The following is an 18,922-nucleotide window of genomic DNA, read 5'->3' as shown; positions in this document are numbered from 1 at the left end:
TTAGAAAAATTCCAATGTGTGTGTGTTTGGGGGGGGGAGGTGGGCATAATTGTTTTACAAACATCTCTTGTTCTAATTTGTTTCCTGATCCTGCGGTTGGTTTATTCCATAAATGGACTAGTCCAATAATAATAATAATCAATGCAGTTCAAGTCATCATATCCAGATGCATGATCTATTAGATTCTCTGATCAGATGCACACAGAAAATATGAAAGGCTAAATACTTAATTTACTTATTTCATTCTCATTATGATAGTGTCACTATAGGTCTAAGGGGAAAAGAGTTAAGAAAAAAATGATGAACACACAGCACATAACTTCTGTTTACTTCAGAGGAGGAAATACACTCCAACAAAATGTGTATTTAATTATATCCATCTTTTAAAATTTTTACAATGCATGATTTGATAAATTTTATAATACCCGGTAGGTGTTACAATATAGCTTAAAATCAATTTAGATCCAAGATCACTCCACTTGTAGACCCCTAAAGTTAGGATATGTTTTAAAATGGGGATGGCAATCAAATACAGAATTGCCAATCGGTTACCCGCAAGACGTTCCTACCGATTAATCAGTTAATCATATCAAAAATTCTCTTAATTTTAAGCTCTCCTAAGATAAACAAGGCCAAGAGGATGTTACATGCAGAAATACTATGTTCATATTTTATCAGTTTATATTTTATTTCAATTTAAAGAAACAAAGAAAAATAAAAGAAATCAAAACAGGACATGTGCAAGTCTCAGATACATTTAAAAAAAATCAGAAGAGATGTTACACAAGCTCATCCGTATTAACACAGTAATCAAATTGAAGTCTAAACTCTTGCTTAAGGTATGTCACTATGCGATTTTGAGTCACACTATATGAGTACTTATCCAAAATATACTTCTCAAAAAAATCCTTGAATTAACAAATTTCACAAGTGACATACCTTAACAGTAAAGTTTACACTAAAAAGAGAGAATGAACTTGTTTGAACAATCCGGGATTGGGTTTAGTTCACAATCATCTTGGTGAAGTTGGTGATGTTGAAGAAATTTATCCCACAAAAGATTCTATTGACCTAAACTTCTTGGTAATCCATTTCACAAATTGTTGCCATTGATTGTTTTGGAATTCTGTTTCACATACTTGTCTACAGAGTTTTAATAAACAACTTTCTTTTGACATTGACCGATGACTTGTTAAAAAAAAGTTTTTGTGTCATTATAAATGCCGGTTCATTATCTGTTCATAAACAAGCCTTAATGAATCTGTTCACTTTTCAAGCAAACACTATATTAAGTGAGCTTTGCATCTATCGACGACATTTCATGAATCTTCATAAACCTTATATATTCATGAGTTCCATATCTTTTATTAGTTTTTTTTTTTATTGTAGAAACTGAAGAGAAAGAGATTGAAGTATTAACCAAACTAAAAAAAACAGTTGACAAACAAAGAGAAGAATTGAGGAAGTTAAAGACAGATGCTAAACACAGAATGTCTGATTGTGAGGCTGTAAGTTTTAGTTATGTAGTTAAATGCAGGACAGACTGGACACAACCTAACACCAGAGTGAACCCGAAGCAGACCCAGGGTTCACTCGGGGTCCGTTCGGGTTCGCTTTCAGAAATTTTGGTGCGCTTCGGGATCGCATTATGCACTGATGCGTGAAGCGGACCTCGCTTTAATCTCGCTGCCAGTATGCCAGGCCCCTTGTATATTCCAATACAGTAAGGGAATTGTGGAATCGATCATTGTTGTTTTGGTGGCGATCGATACATGTATACTGTACATGTATACAGTGACATTATGGAGAACATTGATAAATTTTCAAAAATTCAACTGTACATTCGAGGTAGATTTATAATTGATTTCTTTGAGAAATTCCAAGTTATTTAACAGCAGGCTATTAGGCATTTATTTTTATTTATTTATAACGTGAAAACAAAAACAGAAGAGAAAGAAAAAGGTGTTGAATTGATTTTCAATGTATCGAATGGTATACAAGTTAAACTGACTTGCCAGTGACCTTCGGATTTTTACAATGAAAAAAATAGTTTTGGTGGGTGATTTAAAATACGGGTAACCGTAAACAAACATATTTTTTTAATTACGCCTAATTTTGAAAATATTACACTAACAGGTATTTATTGGCTTAGAATCATCAAACTTAGTTGATGCATCTTGGGCCCTCGGAGAATGACAAGTGATAAGTAGGTCACCATGACCTTCTTTCAGGTGTTAATTAAAAATATAACAAAAGTTTAAGAGGGAAAAAGATTTCTGACAAAGTTTGGTTATAAAATGTGCACTTAGAGGTAAATTGTATGACAATGATTTCAGCTGTATCAAATCAGGAGTTATCTTGAAAATTTTGAATTGTATCAATGTATATTCTTTTAAAGAAAAAAAATAATAAATATTATAAAAAAAAAAATCTTCAACAACCTGAACAAGACAGATTTTGTGTTGGAATAGACAGAATGTTGGATTTCACTATGTAAAAAACATGAAAATGCTAAAATGGGAATGAAAATCAAGGTAGGAATCCACAGCGAAACAAATTGCACAGGTGTCAGACTTGACAGTTTTCACTGTGCTCGCAACCAGCAGGCATAGATATATGCTTCAAATATTGTTATTTTCTGAAATACTGAGGTATTTACTACTGTATACAGGGTTATTTTTGCCCCGTATTATTTTTGCCCTTCCACACTTGCAAACAATTTAGCCCAGTTTTAAATTTGCCCTGTCAGAGCTTTTTTAAGAAATTTACTGTATAATTTGAATTCGCACCATTTTATGTTCGCCCAAATGAGGGAAGAGCGAAAATAAAATGGGGGCGAAATTTTCTCTGTATACAGTATACAATTATTTTTAAAGACTATTAAAACTCATTTAGTACGAACACAGATATTGCACATTCACGCATATCGCGGAGTTTTCTTGGATCACGAGCTACTCACATGTATTTGATTCAACGAATTCCATACACACATTTTTTACATAGCTTTAACAATTAAAGTCTTTATCATTCACTATCATTTTCACAGCTTCAGAGCCAACTGGATCAGATTGTGAAGGTCAATGCTGACCTGAGGAGGAGTAACAGTATACAGAAGAAGCAGGCCCACACCTTACTGGAGGAGAAAAGTGACCTGGAGGCACAGCTGGCCGACAAGGAGCAACAGATCACCAAAATCACTCAGATGATTCAAGAACAGGAACAAATTCAAACACAGCAATCAACTGCCAAACCTCCTCACCCCTCCCTAGAAGTAGTAAGACTGTAAATTATCTCTAAACTTTGTTGTTCATTTAAAGTAACTTTCCATACCATGTAGAATGGCACACTTTATGAATTGCTTTTTTTTTTAGCTCACCTGAGCTGAAGGCTCAAGTGAGCTTTTCTGATTACATTTTGTCCGGCATCCATCTGTCTGTCTAGCTGTCTGTCTGTTTGTCTGTCAGTAAACTTTTCACATTTTCGACTTCTTCTCAAGAACCACTTGGCCAATTTCAACCAAACTTGCCACATTGCATTCTTGGGTGAGGGGGATTCAAGTTTGTTCAAATGAAGGGCCACGCCCTCATTCAAGGGGAGATAATTGGGAATTAGTGAAAATTTGGTGGCGTGTTTTAAAAATCTTCATCTCAAGAACCACTGTGCCAGGTAAGATGAAACTTTTTGGGAAACATCCTCAGGTAGTGTAGATTCAAATTTGTTCAAATCATGACCCCTGGGCATATATGCCAACTTTCCTGATTTTTTCGGGAGTCTACCGATTTTGAACCCTGTTTACCGCTTGTCTACCACTTTATTTTTTTCACCCCATATCTAACGATTTTTCGAAAATCTGAATTTTTTACCCATTCCCTTTGAATAATACAGTATTTCCGTGTGCAGAAAACATGGCTGATTCAATGTTTATCGGTAGGATATCTGACAATCTGTTTATTGCCGCTGATAACAGGTAATCAACAAGGTGTCAACTGTGTTATCAGTCATTACAGTGGTTTTAATTGCTCATGAACCTCATTAACAGTGTATTTTAACCTAGACAATTACGCCAGATGTTGAAATTTTAGAAATACACACGACAGGATACAAACTGACAAACTTGTGAGAGTTCACACTTTACAGCAAAATTTGACAATATACGTATAAATCTTTTATAAAAGGTATCAAGTTTTGGAAATATGGCATTAATTCTTAGTAAATTATCTACTTCATGGAAAAGACACTGCCAAAATCCAACTGTTACGAAAAGATTTGCCTGCAACTGCAAGTACAAACCATTAGGAGTGATTGGGAAAAAGAACATGCCTTTGCAGACTTTGAACGAAAATGTTAAAAACTAATTCTTAATATTCCCTTTGAATTAATAAAAATATGTCTGTGAAAGTAGCCTTATAAACCTTGTAATTTACCAACAGACAGTGAACAGTAACCTGGGACATTGTAACTGCAGCATAAACTTAACTTATTTGTAAAATTTAACATCCTTATTCATGTAATAATCTGTTTTTGTATCACATTCTTTAAGGCATGGGGTTTGTTTACCTTAAGTGAATATTAACATATTAAATGATTTTGAATAAAATTGTCTTTTTTAAATTTCAAATGATATTGTTTTTGTGCTTTTGTTGAAGTTGATAGAGAAGAAAACACTTTTAAGCTCACCTGAGCCGAAGGCTCAAGTGAGCTTTTCTGATCACATTTTGTCCGGCGTCCATCTGTCCGTCTGTCTGTCTAGCTGTCTGTATGTCCGTGAACTTTTCACATTTTCGACTTCTTCTCAAGAACCGCTGTTCCAATTTCAACCAAACTTGCCACAAAGCATCCTTGGGTAAAGGGGATTCAAGTTTGTTCAAATGAAGGGCCACGCCCTCACTCAAGGGGAGATAATTGAGAATTAGTGAAAATTTGGTGGTATGTTTTAAAAATCTTCTTCTCAAGAACCACTGTGCCAGGAAAGATGAAACTTATGGGGAAACATCCTCAGTTAGTGTAGATTCAAGTTTGTTCAAATCATGTCCCCCGGGGGTAGGGCGGGGCCAAAATGGCCGACCAAAGTTTTACATAGAAATATATAGGAAAATTCTTTAAAAATCTTCTTCTCAAGAATGACAAAGCCATAATTCATCATATTTATATGGAAGCATGCTCAGGTAGTGTAGATTCAAGTTTATTCAAATCATGACCCCCCGGGGGTAGGGCGGGGCCAAAATGGCCGACCAAAGTTTTACATAGAAATATATAGGAAAATTCTTTAATAATCTTCTTCTCAAGAATGACAAAGCCATAATTCATCATATTTATATGGAAGCATGCTCAGGTAGTGTAGATTCAAGTTTGTTCAAATCATGACCCCCCCGGGGTAGGGCGGGGCCAAAATGGCCGACCAAAGTTTTACATAGAAATATATAGGAAAATTCTTTAAAAATCTTCTTCTCAAGAATGACAAAGCCATAATTCATCATATTTATATGGAAGCATCCTACGGTAGTGTAGATTCAAGTTTGTTCAAATCATGACCCCTGGGGGTAGGGTGGGGCCAAAATGGCCGAAGTTTTACATAGAAACATATAGGAAAATTCTAAAAAAATCAATCTTCTTCTCAAGAATGACAAAGCCATAATTCATCATATTTATATGGAAGCATGCTCAGGTAGTGTAGATTCAATTTTGTTCAAATCATGACCCCCGGGGGTAGGGTGGGGCCAAAATGGTCGAAGTTTTACATAGAAATATATAGGAAAATTCTTTAAAAATCTTCTTCTCAAGAATGACAAAGCCATAATTCATCATATTTATATGGAAGCATGCTCAGGTAGTGTAGATTCAAGTTTGTTCAAATCATGACCGCGGGGGTAGGGTGGGGCCAAAATGGCCGACCAAAGTTTTACATAGAAACATATAGGAAAATTCTTTAAACATCTTCTTCTCAAGAATGTCAAAGCCATAATTCATCATATTTATATGGAAGCATGCTCAAGTAGTGTAGATTCAAATTTGTTCAAATCATGACCCCCCGGGGTAGGGCGGGGCCAAAATGGCCGACCAAAGTTTTTAAAGATATATATAGGAAAATTCTTTAAAAATCATTTTCTAAAAATTAGCAAATCCATGATTGGTCATGGGACTACTTTTGTATTTAAACTTTACAATAAAAAGCCATTTTCTACTTTTTCCTACCCTTAGTGCTCAGGTGAGCGATGTGGCCCATGGGCCTCTTGTTGAAGTAGTGATAATATATGATACAAGGTAGTAGATTGATATTTAAAAATAAAATCCTACAAATAGTTATAATTCACGACAAAATGCCGTGAATTAGGAACTTCAAAAAATGTCGTTACGCGCAATCTACCCCAAGAAAATTTTTAAAAGTTGGCATGTATGCCTGGGGGTAGGGCGGGGCGACAATGGCCGATCAAAGTTTTACATAGAAATATATAGGAAAATTCTTTAATAATCTTATTCTCAAGAATAACAAAGCCATGACTGATCCTATTTATATAGAAGCATCCTCAGGTTGTATAGATTCAAGTTTGTTCAAATCATGACCCCCTGGGTTAAGGCAGGGCCACAATGGCCGACCAAAGTTTTACATATAAATATATGGGAAATTTCTTTAAAAATCTTCTTCTCAAGAATAACAAAGCCAAAATTAATCATATTTATATGGAAGCATTCTCAGGTAATGTAGATCCAAATTTGTTCAAATCATGACCCCCGGGGGTAGGGTGGGGCCAAAATGGCCGATCAAATTTTTGCATAGGAATAAATAGGAAAAATCTTTAAAAATCTTCTCCTCAAGAACCACTGGGCCAGGAAAGATGAAACTCATGTGGAATCATCCTCAGGTAGTGTAGATTCAAGTTTGTTCAAATCATAACCCCCAGGGGTAGGGTGGGGCAAAAATGGCCGATCAAAGTTTTACATAGGAATATATAGGGAAAATCTTTTAAAATCTTCTTCTCAAGAACCACTGGGCCAGGAAAGATGAAACTCATGTGGAATCATCTTCAGGTAGTGTAGATTCAAGTTTCTTCAAATTATGACCCCCAGGGGTAGGGTTGGGCCAAAATGGCCGATCAAAGTTTTACATAGGAATATATAGGGAAAATTTTTTAAAATCTTCTTCTCACGATCCATAGAAACAGGGAAGATGAAACTCATGTGGAAGCATCCTCAGGTAGTGTACTTTCAAGTTTTTTTCAAATCATGACCCCTGGGGGTAGGGTGGGGCAAAAATGGCCGTTAAAAATTTTACCTAGGAATATATAGGAAAAATCTTTTAAAATCTTCTTCTCAAGAACCACTGGGCCAGGAAAGATGAAATTCATGTGGAATCATCCTCAGGTAGTGTAGATTCAAGTTTGTTCAAATCATGACCCCCAGGGGTAGGGTGGGGCCAAAATGGCCAATCAAAGTTTTACATAGGAATATGTAGGAAAAATCTTTTAAAATCTTCTTCTCACGATCCATAGGAACAGGAAAGTTGAAACTCATGTGGAAGCATCCTCAGGTAGTGAAGATTCAAGTTTGTTCAAATCATCACCTCTGGGGCTAGGGTGGGGTCATAATGGCCTTAAAAGTTATAGGAAAGATAAAACTCGTGTGAAATTAACCTCAGGTAGTGTAGATTCAAGTTTGTTCAAATCATGACCCCTGGGGGTAGGGTGGGGCCAAAATAGCTGACCAAAGTTTTACATAGGAATATATAAGGAAACCATTTAAAAACTTCTTTTCAAGTACTTCAAAGCCATGATTAGTAATATTTATATGGAATCATCCTCAAGTAATGTAGTATGGAATCATCCTCAAGTAATGTAGATTCTAATTCGTTCAAATCATGATCCCCTGGGGGCTAAAATTCAAGCCCACCGCCCCTCTTCCAACCTCAGTAAACTTTCAGTGCTGATCTGACATGTGCTTTTTCCTAGCCGATGTGCTCAGGTGAGCGCTGTGGCCCCTTGGCCACTTGTAGTAATTGAGAGAATCAATTTGTAATAATTACATCTTTCGAAAAATGTTTTAATTTACATGTATGGATTAACCCTCATCCAGAACAAGGAGAAGATGAGTATATAGAAGGTCTCTCAGACTCTTTTTAGCTCACCTGAGCCAAAGGCTCAAGTGAGCTTTTCTGATCACAATTTGTCCGTTGTCTGTCGTTGTCGGTTTTGTCGGCGTTGTCGTCGTTGTCGTTGTAAACTTTTCAAATTTTCATCTTCTTCTCAAGAACCACTGGGCCAATTTCAACCAAAGCCACAAAGCATCCTTGGGTAAAGAGGATTCAAGTTTGTTCAAATGAAGGGCCACGCCCTTTTCCAAGGGGAGATAATTATGAATTACAGAAAAATTAATGGCATCTTGAAAAAATCTTCTTCTCAAGAACCACTGGGCCAGGAAAGATGAAACTCATGTGGAATCATCCTCAGGTAGTGTAGATTCAAATTTGTTCAAATCATGACCCCTGGGGCTAGGGTGGGGCCAAAATGGCCGACCCAAGTTTAACATAGGAATATATAGGAAAAATCTTTTAAAATCTTCTTCTCAAGAATCACTGGGCCAGGAAAGATGAAACTCATGTGGAATCATCCTCAGGTAGTGTAGATTCAAGTTTGTTCAAATCATGACCCCCGGGGCTAGGGTGGGGCCAAAATGGCCGACCCAAGTTTTACATAGGAATATATAGGAAAAATCTTTAAAAATCTTCTTCTCAAGAACCACTGGGCCAGGAGAGATGAAACTCATGTGGAATCATCCTCAGGTAGTGTGAATTCAAGTTTGTTCAAATCATGACCCCGGGGACTAGGGTGGGGCCAAAATGGCCGACACAAGTTTAACATAGGAATATATAGGAAAAATCTTTAAAAATCTTCTTCTCAAGAACCACTGGGCCAGGAGAGATGAAACTCATGTTGAATCATCCTCAGGTAGTGTAGATTCAAGTTTGTTCAAATCATGACCCCCGGGGCTAGGGTGGGGCCAAAATGGCCGACCCAAGTTTTACATAGGAATATATAGGAAAAATCTTTAAAAATCTTCTTCTCAAGAACCACTGGGCCAGGAAAGATGAAACTCATGTGGAATCATCCTCAGGTAGTGTAGATTCAAGTTTGTTTACATCATGATCCCTTGGAGTATATAGGGCAGGGCCACAATGACTAATCAAAATTTTACATAGGAATATATATAGGAAATTTTTTTTAAAAATCTTCTTCTCCAGAACCATTGGGCCAGGAAAGATGAACTCATCTGGAAGAATCCTCAGGTAGTGTAGATTCAAGTTTGTTCAAATCGTGACCTCCGGGAGTACAGCCGGGCCACAATGGCTGATCAAAGTTTAACATAGGAATATATAGGATAATCTTTAAAAAAATCTTCTCCAGATTAATTGGGCTAGGAAAGATGAAACTCATATGGAAGCATCCTCAGGTAGTGAAGATTCAAGTTTGTTCAAATCATGACCCCCAGGGGTAGGGGTACCATAATGGCTGATCAAAGTTTTACATAGGAATATATAGGGAAAATCTTTTAAAATCTTCTTCTCCAGGATTATTGGGCCATAAAAGATGAAACTCATGTGGAAGCATCTTCAAGTAGTGTAGTTTCAAGTTTGTTCAAATCATGACCCCCGGGCGTATATAGGGCAGGGCCACGTTATGGCTGATCAAAATTTTACATAGGAATATATATAGGAAAATTTTTAAAAAATCTTCTCCAGAACCATTGGGCCAGGAAAGATGAAACTCATCTGGAAGAATCCTCAGGTAGTGTAGATTCAAGTTTGTTCAAATCATGAACATTCTTTAAAAATCATCTTCTCAAGAATAGCAAAGCCATGATTGGTCATGGTACTACTTTTGGATTTAAACTTTTCAATAATAAACAAATTTCTACTTTTTCCTAGCCACAATGCTTCAGGTGAGCGACGTTGCCCATGGTCTTCTTGTTTGCAGAATTCTGTAGCTTTGTAGAATTTCAGAAGAAAATGAAGAAAACCTTGATTAAAAACAGTTCTGAAAATACAATACAGATGTAACATTAGAAACTATCATTCACCAGGGATCAATCTAGCACAAATTTACTACATGTTAATACCCATTCTCTACTTTCGTGGCATGCATAGTCACAGATTTTTTTCAAATTTGTCTGGAAAGTTCCACCTCATAAACTACTTCAAAAAATGTAATTAGATCATATGAATGTTGAGTAGTTACCATGGAAACGGTGTCTAAATTTGATTTTTTCTGAAAAAATGCAATATTTGGGAAAGTTTTTTAATGAAATGCGGCTACTTCAATTCGTGTTACTCGCAGAAGTAAGAAATATAACGTCTAATTTTAAAAGGCATATTAAAACCTTGTTGGTATTCTCTCTATAAATATGAGAAATCTTTGATTAAAGCTGACATGAACTCTTAAAAAGGCATCAGTTTTCATCTTTGTACGACTTACTACATTCCTGTACGCCCTTGTCAGACATCAATTCCGCCATATTTAATCGAAGATTTTTGGCCACCTGTACCTGCTATATATAGCCTTGTAGAACTGTTTCACTCGAGTGATTTTCTAGCCTGGCTGTCGACGTGTACACATCTCCGATAGCATTGTTTTTAGAAGTCCATAAACTGACCAAATACATGTTTAAAAAGTGAGAATTCAACCAAAAAAATAGAACTATACCGAGAATTAAATTATTTTTGAATGCATTTGCTGCAATATACAAAATACACTAACACGGAATATATTCATGTACAGCAAAAATCCATGCAGGTCGAGAAAACGCAGTGATAAAACATTTACCTGAATACTGCTATCGTTACAGGGATGTGCACATGTCGAAAGAATTATCCTGTTTTACTTTTATTGAAAAATGCACCTCAGAAGTCATGAAATCCATTGCTAACTCAACAGTAAAAGATGCTTGGACACACGTGGCCCATGCCGATCATTTTATTTGGTCAGGGAAAATATCAAAAGTTGAAAGCTCAGTGGGGTTGATTGAAAAAAAATGCAAGTAATTTTTTTTTTCAAAAATAAACATTACTCTTGTCTGTAAATGTTGTAAATAAAATTTATGATTACATGGTTTAGCTTCATTAAATTTATAATAAAGCATGCATTATTACGAATCATTCACTTTTTGAAGATATTTTCCTGTGATAGGAGGGGGGGAGTGTAATAAAACATGCATATTAACACTCTCTTGGCTTTATTAGACCTAATATAATTTGATTTAAAGTTATTTATGAATTTAAGCACAATGAAAGAAAAAGTGAGCAAATTCACATACCCCACGCTCCCCAAAATGTCGAAGTGCTGAAATTCCCAGAAAAAAATAAAGGAATCGTAATTTCCTTGTAATATGCACATCCTGTATACAAATTGTGTCCTAAATATCTGCAAAGTTTGACGAAATTGTGTGCAGCGGTTTATGAGGAATTGCGCTGACAAACTGCGAATCTCTATATTCAAGATATGACCAAAATCTAAATGTAAAATTGCGGAAATTCCCGAAAAAATAATGAAATCGGAATTTCCTGGTGATGTGCAAATTTAAACACACATTGTCTCCTATAAATATCTGCAAAGTTCGACAAAACTCTGTGCAGTGGTTTATGAGAAGTTACGCTGACCAAAAAATAAGGGATTGACTGACGGATGAAAAACATTATACCTCACGCAACTTGTTGCGAGGGGTATTATAAACGAGTTTGATTCTGTGGTACAATGATAATGAAAATAGAATTTAATGTGAATTAAATTTCTAGACATAAATAATTAATGATTATTAGAAAAAACATATATATAGAGAGAGAGAGCAAATACCCCGTGAGAATTCATCATTCTACCTACAATTATCTTTTTAAAAATTCTCTTGTCTGTTGTCCAGGTCCAGGTTCGACAACTACGTTTGAGCATAGGCGTCAGAACCGGGGGTGTGTGGCTTTTTTTTTTTTTTTTTTTTTTTTAAAAATAAATACTTAGTATAGACATTGACCATTGCTGCGTAGGTTTAGCCCCCCCCCCACTTTCCACAGACAAGTCGTAGCAGTTACTGAAGTTCAACCCCCCTCCATTCGTGTTTTGGAAAAGGACATTTCCATTCCTTATTTTTTTAGCTTGTCAGATTTCTTTGCACTTAGTCCCCCACCCCCCCCCCCCCCACTTTCAATTTGCTTCCGACGCCAATGCGTTTGAGAAGATAGTTCCCAATGTTCCTATTCCTGTGATGTATATTTTACGTTTATTATATCCGCGGGTTGAAAAGTGGGAGGGTATATAGTTATCGCTATGTCTGTCCGCCTGTCTGTTACGCTTTGGGGTACCCATCTCTTATCCGCAAATCCTCTTATACCACTTTGTGAAATTTAATGAAACTTTCTCAGAATCTTAGGTTTATTACATATTACCATTGTGTACCTCCTATTTTACTTTTTGATCCGAATCGTATTTTGGGTTTAGCGACAACAGCAAAATATGGGCTTTGCCATTATAACCATATTGGAGGCGGGGTATGATTTAGTGAGCTCTTTGCTCACAATACCTCTAGTTTCTCTTTCATTTGGGCGTTTGGGTTAAATTCTTGTCCAAATTAGAATTATAATTCAATTTATGAAGTTTCGACATCCCGCCTGAAAAAAATCCTTGATCTGTTCTAAGGCTTAATAAATGGTACAGCACAAAGTGCGTAGGATTTATACCTATAATTGCCCCAACGGGTGGTTAGAGAGAGAGAGAGAGAGAGAGAGAGAGAGAGAGAGTTCAATATACAAAAGAAAAAAATAAAAATTATCCGTATTCAACCAGTGTCAAGTATCCCTATCCTAGCTTTTAAAATTATCTCCCAAATACTCCTAAAGAAATTATTTTTATATTAAAAAAAAATAGCTAGACTATCAGGCAGGGATACTGAAATCTCGAAAGACTCTATATAACAACATAATTATAAAACAGTTACATTCCTCAAAATGCACATACTTTATGGTCGGTGTGTCACATTTGAAAAAAATCTCAAAATTGAATTCGGCAGAAATGTCTGTCTTCCAAAAATATTTAGATAAGGGTCATGTCAATTATTTTTGCATGCCCCACCCCCTCGCCTAAAAAAATCAAATTAACAGGGGATGGCCTTTCTCCGTGTGTTTGTGTGTTAAAGAACGTATAGATGTACACATAAAAATTTGTATTCTGGTTAATTGCTTTTAAGATTTGAAGTAAATAATTACCGTACACCATATTACTTGGTTTAGATTTGAGATTAGTACTAAAAAATAATCAGTAATTATTACTGACAAATGAATTTTGCGACGCAAACCAACTGCAGACTATATGCATGACTTTGTATAGAATGTATATTAGAACTACATATAGATAGACAATTCACAATTATAGCTTATGAATAGCATTTATAATACCCTCACCCCACCCCTTTCAGCCGCGCAAATACCAAATAACTTCTCTTTCCACTTGTGATATTTTCCCTGACCAAAATCTGGTCAGCACGGACTTGTATCGACGTGCTAGTCTGTACGGAGTAATGACAGTGTGTTTACTATTGAGCTTTTACGGAGTTTATTTCTTTTTTGTGATGCATATTTCAATAAATGGAATTCAGGGTGTATATCACTTGACTTGTGCACATCTTCGAACCGATGCAGAACCTTATTACCAGGTATGGGTACGTTTACAATGTTCGAGGCGTTTTCTCGATATGCATCAATTGCACAGGAGCTGCAAATCAAACATGTTGGTTGTTTTGTTCCATTCAAATGATATAATTTCAAAATGTGTTTGCAGATTTTACTGCTTTTTATTTCAAGTTTATTCTGCATAAATTGGCGCTCTGTAAAAATACGTGCTCGTGCATCTAAATTTCTCTTCCAAACTTGCATTTTTTTTTTTGTTGATTCAAATCAATAATTATTCAGAAATATGATTATTATGTTGTTTATTGTGGTTTTGAAATGTCTTGATCACCTCATGCATGTGTTCTCATATGCTTTACCATCGGAGATGTGCACAAGTCGATACCTAAACCAAAAAATCATTCAAGTGTAACGAGCGCATTGGGGTATATATCGTTACAATGAGACAATGTATCTGAAAGAAATATGGCGGAATACGGCTATAGTTAGTATGAAACAAGTCGTACATTGATGAAAATGTTGCGTTTTTAAGAATTCATGTCAGCTTTAAAATAGCAGACATTAACTTTGAAATTGAATTATCTCCCTTTTATAATTGTGAGCTCTTCAGTGAGAAAGATAAAAAAAAAAATCATTGTACAAAAATGACTGGAAGTTGTTTACAAATTGTCAGCATACAGCTCTGTATATCCTGGAATTCAAGTAAAATCAACTGCTTTTTCCTGTTTATATAATGTGCATACAAATTTTAGCCTCTATATATTTCCTACATGCAAAAGAATAATTTTGATATGCTAGAAATGGTGAAATGTACAAGACTACATAGTACAGGAAATCAGCTCTGTACATAAGCATTAGCCTCAAGGTCTAAGGAGTTTCAAATCGGGATTCAAGATAAACTCGAAATATCAGAATTACTAGTATTATGAATTTGGTTTTTTAAAAAGAATTACTGTGTCTCACGATCAGTCAGAGTGATATACTGGAGGACTGCAATGAATACGGCGTTAGAAAGCAAATGATTTTTTAAACTTAATGTGACTATAGACACTAATAATCTTTCCAAACTGAATAATATGTCCTTGGCTAAAAGAAAAAAAATAACCTTTACTGAATAATAGCTACAATTCCCATCCACAGGTCGTTATTTCAGTAATAATTTTTGAAACCCATAGCATAATACGTATTATATATGGGTTAAAAAATTGTTACCGATTTAAGTCCTCCCCCTTCCCTCATTTTATTTATTATTATTGTTTTTTTCTTTGCTCTTCAGACTTTTTTCTGTGAAGAAGAAAATTAATAATTTTCCCTAAAGATCATTTTGGCAATAAATAATATGTCCTGCCATGAAAATAAACCTAACTTGAAAAAAATCTTCCCCCTTCTGAATCAAAGGTGGTCCCCTAACCCATAGTAAATGCAGTCATATTAGGGTGAATTCACCATGCATCGGATACCCTTGTACTTCAACAAGTTCTAGCGATATCGCTACCGACGGAACATTATCAAAATGGAGTTTAACATTTAGTTTGTGATTAAAATTACAATTTAGGACACAATTATATGCCGTTTATTGAGAAATTATCCCCAAAAATCGAGTTTTTAGATAAAACAGAAAATTCACCATGGATCGGACATTGTTCACCATGCATCGGACAGATGGTATGGAGACCGGAAAAATATCATAACTTTATCACAATGCTTTAAAATCCTTGATATGGATATATTTTCATCTTTTATCTAAGAAATAACCCTCAACTGTAATTTAATCGACGATATTATTGCACAAATGTAGAACGATTCTAGAGACCTCACTCTGCCTTAGAAATGCTTTAAAATGCTTATAATGCCGTAATTCGCGCCTTTTTCTCATGGTTTATCATACTCTGGTTTGTAGAAATAAATAGAGTAAAATTCCAGACGTCATATATCGATAACTTGTATTTTGACTGAAAATATAGAGTTTTTATTTTCTTTTCCCGCAAAAAACAGCTGTCAGCTGGGTTCTGTATGAAAATGGTAGTACTTACCTTTGCATCGAAAAGTGTCCGATGCATGGTTAATTTGTGTCCGATGTACGGTGAAAATAGCATACTAGTAAAAACCAGCTCTAATAAGAATTAAACAAACATTGAAGTGAAATTTAATTATAATTTATGTAAAATTACCAATCCCTGACAAAATTCATCAAAGTCCGACTCGTTCCGTGAAAGTCGAATTTAAAAGAACGATAACTCTAAAAATTGCAAAATCATAAATTTCGGGTTATTCCCCTTTGATGATGTAAAATATGACGTAACTTCAAGGCCATTTGCGGGGTATTTTTATCACAACATGATAAACACAATCGGTATCATTAAAAAAATTAAATCTTGGTCTTTATGACAGAAACAAATAAATACACAGAACTCATAAGTTGAAAGAGAGTTTATTGCCTAAAGTTGTCCGAAGCAAGGTATGTGTCCGATGCATGGTGAACTCACCCTACATAGTTTTTAAAAATGTTTTGTTAACCTATGCTATGTTTTGTCAAAAATATACTTTTGATGATTGGGGGAGTTGCATAGAAATACAAATTGTCTGTGAATCAAATTTAAAGTTAACGATTTATCATTTCTCTGGACTAAGATACATTATGATTTAACCTTATAGCAGTACAATTAATATTAAATCTGTCTAGCAGTATTTCATTAATAAAGAAAATAATTTTCTGACCCCCCCCCCTCCCCCCCAAAAAAAACCCCAATTAATTAAAGCACAAAAGCAGATTATTTGAACACATCCAGCAGATTTTTAAAACAGATTATTATTGATTAAACTTTGGAAATAGCATGATTAAACTTTAGAAATAGCAGATCTTTTGCGTAGATCCCAGCTTATTTGAGTTGAAATATTTACCATCAACATCTCTAAAATCTCAATTTTTTAAGAATGATATTGCAAAGTAAATTAGATTTTTCCGTCAACTTCTCTGAAAAAACGTCACTGGAAAACACATTTTGACTGTCACTTGAAAAGTTTGGATTGTTAAATATGGTTTAAAAAATGTACATTTAGGAGCAAGGAATTAGTTTACTAAAACAACAAAAGAGTGTCTTTACATGCTTGTAGCACAATACATTATATTTCTATTACGGAACTCTTCAGAATTAGAGGCGCTTTTAGTCGTCTGACTGGGCGTTGAGGCAGGTTGCGGATAATACAAAACATGCAAATATCATCAATCCAGTTTTAAAAGTTAAATTTATTATACCTCTGTGAATTTGTTCAATATAAAAACATGACGAATAAACATGCTATCTTTTCCAAACAGCCCCTACTGTGAAATAGTTTTTGTGCTATCTGCCCATGGTGAAATAGTCATCAAACTATTCACCGGCAGCATTCTGTTTCCCTCGCTTTTCATCTCGGAAAACTTCTGGTTTTATACGGATTGTGACGCGTATGTATTATGACGTAACAAAAGTTAAGTCAGCATCGGTATAATATGGAATATCATAATTGTGTGTACCCTGGACTCCCAAAAGTTAACAAAAGTTAAGTCAGCATCGGTATAATAAAACACCTATTTACTGGCTATGAGGACAGTAGCAAGTTTGTCGTCCCCCTCGACAGCAAACTATTTCCCTCGGCTGCGCCTCGGGAAATAGTTTGCTGTCTTGGGGAACAATAAACTTGCTATTGTCCTCATAGCCAGTAAATAGGTGTATAGTATTTGTCATTCCGATTAAAGAATATAGATAAACTAATAGACATATGTAAGAGAGCGAGAACCCTGAATTCATAATCCATTAATAAAAATACTACATTTCCAAGGCACTTGCATTGGATTAAGATGATAAACAGATACATACGATAAACAATACTTAAAGAATTGATATTGTTGTCGTTTCTACTCTTGATGCATATGAAGTCCACAACAATAAAATGGTCATTTGATTTTTGTTAGGATTTGTTCACCGACATCAAACATATTGTTTAGGGCCTATATGTTTATGTTACGATTGTCCCAGAAATCCAGCGAGATGTGTACATTTTGTGATTTTTTCACAAAAGAGCGCACTAAGAACTTTAACTCTTCCTTAGTGGAAATAGGACGTATTCTCTACGTACAAGAAGTCTTGCTCTCAATATGGAAATGGTATAGTCGTTCAATATTCTTAATTGCCTACCTTTATATAAAAAAAACCCTGAAAACCGTACTTATTAGCATTTCCACATTAGGCTGTTCAAAGTTAATTCTACGTTTAACGTCACATCTAAAGTTCAAAACCTACGAGGGAGGGAGGAAAAAAAATAAAAACAAAAATTTCAAACAATTGTGAATTTATTCAAATAAACCATTTCAGTACATTAACTAGAATTGAGTAATAAGAGTATTGGATGTGACACCTAAGTTTAATTTCCCTGGCAGAGTTTTTCCTTATGGCCGGGTGCGTATCTCAGATTTAAACCTACAATCAGTGAATCCAGGTTTAAATCCAAGTTTTCGCGTTGCACGCATGTAAGGATTGGCTGAGTACGGCTCAGAATTACGGTAAATTCTGAACCTGGTGTACGGGTGGTTTAAACCCAGCTTTAAAACGTTTCCATGGATTTTTGGGTAGAATATTTCGATATTTTGAAATTTTCGATGTTGCAGAAATGTTTTATGGTAATGATGATTGCATTGATAGATTTTGCAGCATTAAAAAGCTATTCTAAAGAAATTTTTATGGCCATATTGCATAGGGATTTTTCTTTTTGCACAACTCTTCAACAGCTGTTCAATGTGCCGTTTTAACACTGACGTAGCTGTAGTATAAAGTTTTGGAAGATACTTTTAAAATACATATAAATGTACATAAACAGGAATTTTATAGAAACTTTCTAATATACCAAATTTAAATCAGATTACGCATTTTATACAAAAAGTCTTTCAGTTATCTGATTAATCAGGCTATCTACATGGCCTTAGGAACTGGGCCGGGGGAGGGAGGGCATGTTCGTCCCCTATAATTTTGCCGCTGTATAAAATTCTGTAGAAAACATAGCTAATAAGTGTTTTCTAAAAAATAATGTTCCAAGTTTTATTCATTTGATTTTAAATTGAAAATCTAAATTTATACATTGTTCCTTTATTATTTACCTATATATTGTGTTTTAATATTATTTTTCAATTACTTATCCCATCCCTGTTTTCTTTTCTTCAGTCTTTTGCAAAAGATTTATTCTGTTTGCGATTTTATATTTTCTTATGGTTTGAGTTTCGATGAAAGATGC

General features: G+C 35.1%; 1 protein-coding gene across 1 annotated transcript in view; it reads left to right on the top strand.

The window, feature by feature from the left end:
* Positions 1-1,389: 1,389 nt before the first annotated feature.
* Positions 1,390-18,922, top strand: part of LOC134275877 (RILP-like protein 1) — a gene marked incomplete at its 5' end in the record, with an annotated part of 116,084 nt that continues 98,551 nt past the window's right edge. Inside the window, 2 exons of the mRNA XM_062758162.1 lie at positions 1,390-1,508; positions 3,047-3,274. Of these exons, the coding sequence (XP_062614146.1) occupies positions 1,390-1,508; positions 3,047-3,274 (347 nt within the window). The remainder of the gene's footprint in view (positions 1,509-3,046; positions 3,275-18,922) is intronic.

This window comes from Saccostrea cucullata, unplaced genomic scaffold (genome assembly GCF_032062105.1).
Source record: "Saccostrea cucullata isolate Sc308-1 unplaced genomic scaffold, CSIRO_AGI_Scuc_v1 ctg6509, whole genome shotgun sequence".
Lineage (NCBI taxonomy): Eukaryota > Metazoa > Mollusca > Bivalvia > Ostreida > Ostreidae > Saccostrea > Saccostrea cuccullata.
The sequence above is the reverse complement of the archived record's forward strand: the minus strand, read 5'-3'. Positions and strand labels throughout refer to the sequence as shown.